The sequence below is a fragment of the Chlorocebus sabaeus genome, chromosome 26 (assembly GCF_047675955.1).
Source record: "Chlorocebus sabaeus isolate Y175 chromosome 26, mChlSab1.0.hap1, whole genome shotgun sequence".
NCBI classification, from domain to species: domain Eukaryota; kingdom Metazoa; phylum Chordata; class Mammalia; order Primates; family Cercopithecidae; genus Chlorocebus; species Chlorocebus sabaeus.
This window is the reverse complement of record NC_132929.1, coordinates 16014554-16022242: the sequence shown is the minus strand read 5'-3', so window position 1 is coordinate 16022242 and position 7689 is coordinate 16014554. Positions and strand designations below refer to the sequence as shown.

At 40.8% G+C, this 7689-nt stretch overlaps 1 protein-coding gene across 3 annotated transcripts in view; it reads right to left on the bottom strand.

The window, feature by feature from the left end:
- Positions 1 to 5782: 5782 nt before the first annotated feature.
- BUB1B (BUB1 mitotic checkpoint serine/threonine kinase B) overlaps positions 5783 to 7689 on the bottom strand; it is a 66492-nt gene continuing 64585 nt past the window's right edge. For all 3 annotated transcript variants that reach the window (XM_008017062.3, XM_008017061.3, XM_038009829.2), the window contains exon 23: positions 5783 to 6349. In XM_008017062.3, coding sequence (XP_008015253.2) covers positions 6154 to 6349 — 196 coding nt within the window. In that variant the 3' untranslated portion in view covers positions 5783 to 6153. The remainder of the gene's footprint in view (positions 6350 to 7689) is intronic.

Genomic DNA, 7689 nt, shown 5'->3' with positions numbered 1-7689 from the left:
CTTCAATGATTTAAATTATTTTTATTCTCATTTGAATTCCATATCAACCTTGCTTTCATGTTTAGATAATAAAGCTTTCCAATGTCCCAGGTTTTTAAAAAACGAACATTTAACAAGGCTTATTTTTTATAACATAGAGGAGGGAAAAGATGACAAAAACACGGCCTATAATTTCTTAGCCTAGATTAACCCAGTACATTTTTTAAAAAAGCAATTCATGTACGTGGTCAGAAAATTCAAAATGCTTATAAATGTACACATTGAAAAGTAAGAGCCTTCATTCTTTCCTCTCTCCACTCCCATACACTCTCCCCACGAAAGGCAATCACCTTTTCCCCACAGCTTTTTTCCCTACATAGGCTGAAAATGTCTGCCTAGCTCAGGTTCTGCCATCTACAAGGGCTCACGGCAAATTGGAAGGGCGTTCCCTGCCAATGGCGAGGCACCCTGAAGCCTGCAGAGATGGTCTGCCAGTGCCTCTGCACTAGTGCCAGGACTACCTTCCTGGGGTCTGTCACGTGGATTATCCCTCTGGGGACTGTCGAGTGTTAGAAGCGGAGAGGACAAGTGTTAGAAACAGTGCTTTCTCTGAGCTCCTGTGTCAATGCTTTTGTGAGATAAATTCTTAGAAAAATTTCTCAGCTAAAGGGAATATTTAAGTGAATTTTGCCAAATCAACTTCTAATAATGTACCAATTTGTGTCCCAATTAATAATATATGAGTGCCTGTTTCTTATCATCCTTACAAATACAATTTTCAGCCATTTAGAGTGAATGACAATTTCTCATTTATTTTGCATTTTATTTAGTTAAGAATGAACATCTCATGTATATGAGCCATTAAAATGTTTTAGTGGATTGTTCATGTCCTTTGCCTGTTTCTTTTGGTTTTCAATTTTTTATTTTTAAGAGTTTTTTGGACTTTAGGTAAAACATTTTTATTCGTTCAGGTACTGTTCTAGACAGTGCAGTCAAACAGGAAACAACGAAAATCCCTGCCCTTAAAGTTCAAATTCTAGTAGAAAGATAAAGAAAAAAAAGTGTATGTATACACGCACACACACAACACAGACACACGCACGAGGCGGTGACAGGTGCTATAGAAAAAAAATAAAGGAGGGTAAAAAGGGATAGAAAGTGACAGCAGTGTGTGTGGGATGGGATGCTATTCTGTACAGTGTACAGAATGGTCAGGGACAGCCTCTCTGAGAGTGGAGATTTGAGAAGACACCTACCTGAAAGGAAGAAAGGGAGTAATTTACCTGAAGATCAAGGAAAAAATTTTCAGGCAGAAATGTTTTTTCTGCCAAAAAACATCTGGCCTTTAAAGTCAAAAGGCTTTAAAGAGAGGCAGAGGGAAATTAGTTGGCACATTTGAGAAGCAGCAAGGAGGCTGACTACAGCAGTGTGGGTAAGGAAGAGGGGAGTCAGGGAGGAGGTCAGAGAAAGAGTGGAGTCAGATAGGGTAGGGTCTTACAGGCCATGGTAAAGTCTTTGGAGGGTTCTGATTTGGCTGGAGGTGGGTACGAACAATAGAGATGAGTCATGAGACCAGATGAAAGTCGATGCAAGCCTGGACAACACAGTGAGACTTTGTCTCTACTAAAGATTAAAAAAATTAGCAAGGTGTGGTGGTGTGCACCGACACTCCCAGCTACTTGGGAGGCCTGAAACCAGGAGATTGATTTCACCACTGCATTGCAGCCTGGGCGACAGAGCAAGATCCCTGGGTCAAGGCAAAAAAAAGATGTAAATATTTGTTGCCAGTAAATATTCCTAGTTTGAATTTATGGTGTTTTAATTTTTTTGGAGGGGAGGATAGACGGCCACACTATATTTAATTTTTTTTATCTACCATAGTAATAGTAATCTTGTTTTTTTTTTTTTTTTTTTGAGACGGAGTCTCGCTCTGTCGCCCAGGCTGGAGTGCAGTGGCCGGATCTTGGCTCACTGCAAGCTCCGCCTCCCGGGTTTATGCCATTCTCCTGCCTCAGACTCCCGAGTAGCTGGGACTACAGGCGCCCGCCACCTCGCCCGGCTAGTTTTTTGTATTTTTTAGTAGAGACGGGGTTTCACCGTGTTAGCCACGATGGTCTCAATCTCCTGACCTCGTGATCCGCCCGTCTCGGCCTCCCAAAGTGCTGGGATTACAGGCTTGAGCCACCGCGCCCGGCCAGTCTTCTTGTTTATATCTTGCTTTTATGTCACACAGGCAAAAGATTGCAAAACCATCTATTACATTGAATTTTGATTAAAATTTCTGATTTCTCCAAAATTATTTTGGGGATAAGCAGTGAAACAGGCAAGATCAATGCATAAGACTGCACAGTGTATTTGCTGCACAAAGGTACCAGGCTGAGGGCGTAAGTGGGGACTGAAGTTCAGTCAAGCTATGGTGCATTGGGAGGTACTGAACCCACTAGAGAAAGGGGCCTTTTCTAATTTGCACAAAGGTGCTATATGAACTAGTAGTGGCACTGGGGATAGAGTTCAAGCTTTAATCCATTGTGGGTTTCCTTTCTTTCTTTCTTTTTTTTGAGACAGAGTTTCACTCTTGTTGCCCAGGCTGGAGTACAATGGCATGATATTGGCTAACTGCAACCTCCACCTCCTGGGTTCAAGCAATTCTCCTGCCTCAACCTCTCAAGTAGCTGGGATTATAGGCATGCGACACCATACATGGCTAATTTTGTATTTTTAGTGGAGATGGGGTTTCACCATGTTGGCCAGGCTGATCATGAACTCCTGACCTCAGGTGATCCGCCTGCCTCAGCCTCCCAAAGTGTTGGGATTACAGGTGTGAACCACCGCACCCAGCCTAATCCACAGTTTTAACACGTTATTAAATAATCTTTTCACATACTGACTTAAAATGCCATCTTTGTCCTATTAAATATTCATAGCTTCTTACGTCTCTGGTAGAACCAAGGACCCCATTAAGGTAGAAGTTTGCCACATTACAAAAAAATTTTTTTTTTTTTTTTTTGAGATGGAGTCTCGCTCAGTCGCCCAGGCTGGAGTGCAGTGGCGCGATCTCGGCTCACTGCAAGCTCCGCCTCCTGGGTTCAACGCCATTCTCCTGCCTCAGCCTCCCAAGTAGCTGGGACTACAGGCGCCCACCACCACGCCCGGGTAATTTTTTGCATTTGTAGTAGAGACGGGGTTTCACCGTGTTAGTCAGGATGGTCTTGATCTCCTGACCTCATGATGCGCCCGCCTTGGCCTCCCAAAGTGCTGAGATTACAGGCTTGAGCCACCGCACCGGGCCACAAAAAAAATTTTTTAAAATGCATTTTCCTCACTAGGGAAACCTTAATTTTAGGAGCCAAATTAGAAGCTAATTTTGGCACATTAGAAAGAACTGGTGCAGTTGGAAGAATTCCTCATTTTCAGATGCAACAGAAAAGCACTTCTTTGCTGTCTTTGCTTAAAGGCTTCAGCTTAAAGACAACAATGAGTTATTTCAAAGAACCTTGTGCTAACCTTCTCAAAGGCTTTCTTATCCATCTTGAGATAATAAGCTCAACCAACAGTCTGAAATCCTACTGCTCCAGGAAAATCTTTTTATTTCCAGGTTCAGGTTTGGCATCAGAGCACTATCGGTGGGTGTACAAACACTTTGTGAATGGTGAGATGCTATATGTTATGTGGTCTCTTTTCAAACAAAAGTAAAACTCCTGCCTTTTCAGCTGTCCCTCACTACCTAACCAGGTCTATCACTACACTATTACTGCCTTAGTAAGACAAGAAATAAGAACCATTTGAAACTTCTGCCAAAAAGGAAATGCTTCCTTCTCCCAAGACAAATAAGCATAAAATATAAGGGAAATGGAAAGGCTCTCACTTTGTGGTTTTATGCTTAGGCAAACAGAAAACCTAAGACATTGTAAGTCCTAATTGGTCAGGTGCCTTTTCTCCTCTCTACAAAGAAGGGCTGGGGTTGGAGGAGATTGGAATGCAAGGAGGGGTGGCAAAACAGATGCAAGTTCTCTAACAAAGTAGTTTCCTCAGATTCTCCTCCCTTTCCTCACAGCCTACTTTCAGAAACAAAGCTTTACTTACACAGCACCTTGCTGTCAAGGTTGCTAAAGAATTCACTAGATAGTAGCTAAGCCTATATTAAGAATAAATCTAAATTTACTGTCCAGTCTCAGAGTAATAACTTCATGTGTCAACAGAGTGAACTGAGAAATGAGAAGAGCAGAGAGGAGAGGGGCTTGATTATGTAAAAGATACAGATATATCATTTTACATCATCAGTACGGGAAGCAAATGTGAGAATGTTTGGAGAGCTGTATTTTGGTTAAGAGCAAATATTTCTAAGTTGATTATCTTTCAGATCCAAGTCATGTTGCAGTGCTTCAATTATATACGCTTAAATATTTTTAGTTGAGACATACGTAGGATTTTTTGCTTTCCAGCAATCTTAGAGCAGTAACAGTGACAATTAAAGGAAAAAAAAATAAGGCACTAGCATGGAGGAACATTAGATAATTTTGATATTTAGATATGAAATTATTAGATAATTTTCTTTCCTTTTTTTGTTAGAGGCAGGGTCTTGTTCTGTCGCCCACAGTAAGAGTGCAATGGTGCAATCATGCTCACTAAACCTTGAACTCCCAGGCTCAAGCAATCCTTTCGCCTCAGCTTCCCAAGTAACTAGGACTATAGGCATGTGAGACCGCACCCAACTAATTTATATTTATTTTTATTTTTTGTAGAGATGGGGCTCACACTTTGTCACCCAGGCAGCTCTCAAACTCCTGGCCTAATGTGAATCTCCCTCCTTGGCCTCCCAAAGTGCTGGGATTATAGGCATGAGTCACGGTGCCCAGCTGGTAGTTGGATAATTTTCATTGCCTTTTTCTACCAATTTTCTTCCCTATCCCTGAGGCCAGGTGTAATTCATGCCTCCTTTTGGGAGTCCAGTACTTTATCTAGGCCTATTCTCTTCCAAACTATTTCATACTTCAAAGTATCATTTTATTCTGACCTCCTGCTTCCTCAAATCTTTCAAACAAAATTTCCTTTTATTCTTTCACTGACCCTTGCCCCCTCCAAGTCATTCTGCATGTAATAGAATGGTGATTTTTCCATTTCTGAAAGGTTGCTAAACCCTGTTTAACACATTTGCTTTTATTTTCTAACAGTCAGATTCCTAATCAAGAGACCCAGTAGCAGCGCCACTAGATCATATAAATAGACCAAGGGGCTTGGTGGATAAAAGTGAAAGCATTAGGGGCGGGCATGGTGGCTCACGCCTCTAATCTCAGCACTTTGGGAGGCCGAGGTGGGCAGATCACTTGAGTCCAGGAGTTCGAGACCAGCCTGGGCAATGTGGCGAAACCCCATCTCTACAAAAGTACAAAAAATTAGCCAGATGTGGTGGTGTGAGCCTGTGCTCCCAACTACTTGGAAGGCTGAGGTGGGAAAATTGCCAGAGTCTGGAAAAGCAAGGTGATAGCCTGGGCAACAGAGGATACCCTGTCTCCAAAAAAGTGAAAACATTAAAACATAAGCCACATATACAATCATGCCACTTGAAATTGAAGGAAATTTGGTCCTATGCATATCATCTTACCTACTTTTCAGTCTAGACCACTTATTTGAAGGTCAGACCCATCTAAAGAAGTAGTTGGCTATTCTGTCTCATCACAACCCTATTGCAACAATTCTAAGTCTAGGATACATAAATTTCCATGGCAAAATAGCCCCTCTCTGCAAAAGTAAGCCGTTTGTTATTTTAGTTTGCAAAAACTACATGACATGTTAGAAGCACAAATTTAACAGATACTATTTTATTATTTACAAAATACATGGTGATCTTAAGAGAACATTTTACAAATTACAAATGGGAAAAGTACAGGGAAAAGTAGAGACAAATGGGTTAAATAACAAGGTAACCATTTGTAATGAGCCTGTTTAGAATAAAATAGTTCTTCTTAAAAGTTAGACAAGGCCATGAGTAAGCATATCGCTGTGTAAAAAATGTCAGTTTTTCGTATATTCGAAATATACGTCTACCAAAAAGCAGAAAAGCAATGGTAGTGCATCTAAATGTGTCCTAAATTAAATTACAGCATATACAGTTTCAGTGTTCCACAATACAACCATTGCTCTGAGGCAGGAATCTGTGAGACTTCACTGCCTAGCTCACTGAAAGAGCAAAGCCCCAGGACTAGTTAACTTCCCTACCTTCCATAAGGCTTTGTTCAGGTGACTTTGGAATGTAGTGTCAAAAACCCCATTCATTTCTGCTGCAAGCTCCCTCAGAACAGACACTGTGGCCTCATCATTGGCATTCAGAATCCGCACAAAGAATTTATTCCACAATTCACCATCTTTTAGCCTAAAAATATATAAAACCATTTCCATCAAGATTAGGCATATGAAAATTATAATTTCTTTTAGTTTAACTCAGTGGTACATTTATGCACCAAAATGGTGTAAGGTAATACCTAGAACTCTAGGGTTAGAGATCATTCAAATAGTCCTTTGAAAGCCCAGAGAAGAACTACAAAAAAGGGCTACCATAGTGGGAAAAGCCAAGATACAATGCTCATAAAGGGAAAGAAGTTCTCTCATCTAAATCTATAAATTTCCTCTGTGTACTAAGGCATAGCACTTTTCTTCTACAAATAGAAGAAAAAGGAATTTTATTTTCCCCAACTTTCCTAGAGTCTAGGTCATCAAAAAGGCTACAGCTCCTTCCTCCCACCCAAGTAGTGGATCATCTTTACAATTCTCTGAGAATTGTAAGCTTGACTAAAGTAACTACTACTTAATATGTTTGTACCTTTGCTTATTATTATTTTCTTTTGATCAGAGAAACTTCCCTTATTAGATAAGGCAGGGCTGTTAGGAAACCCCAACTGACCCCACTTGTTTCTGATTGTGTTAGTCAGACCTGTCTGGCCCATAGCCAAGTGGACATGCCTATAACCATCCTATATGTCTTACATTGTATTTCAAGCCTATTTTAAAAAGTACATGTAAGAGATAACACTGGCCAAGTTCTGAATTAAATAAAGAGAAAACTACAATTCAATTATTCAAAGAGGAAAATAGAGAAGGGGCATTAAATCTTCAACACGGATTTTTTTTTTAACCAAAGAATATAACAATAGGTGATAGACTGGCAAACTTATGCTGGGAACTTATTTGCTAAGCTAAGCTAAAATGGAACATAGATACTTAAGTTGTTTGTTTTTGTTTTTTGTTTGTTTGTTTGTTTGTTTGTTTTAGACGGAGATCTCACTCTGTTGCCCAGGCTGGAGAGCAGTGGCACGATCTCAGCTCACTGCAACCTCTGCCTCCCGGGTTCTCAGGTTCAAGTGATTCTTGTGCCTGAGCTTCCCAAGTAGCTAAGATTACAGGAATGGGCCACCACACCCGGCTAATTTTCTTGTATTTTGAGTAGAGACGGGGTATCACCATGTTGCCTAGGCTGCTCTCAAACTCCTGACCTCAGGTGATCTGCCTCAGCCTCCCAAAGTGCTGGGATTACAGGTGTGAGCCACCATGCTCGGCCGACTTAATAATTATGAGCAGGCTTGAGGGAGTACTAAGGTTCTGAGACCAAGCAGTGCTTATTAAAAGACCATTTACTTCTTCACCAGGAGATTCAGTTATCTGGTTTGGTTCTATCCACTTATTAAATAAATAATAGCCTAAAATTAGCATATAGTT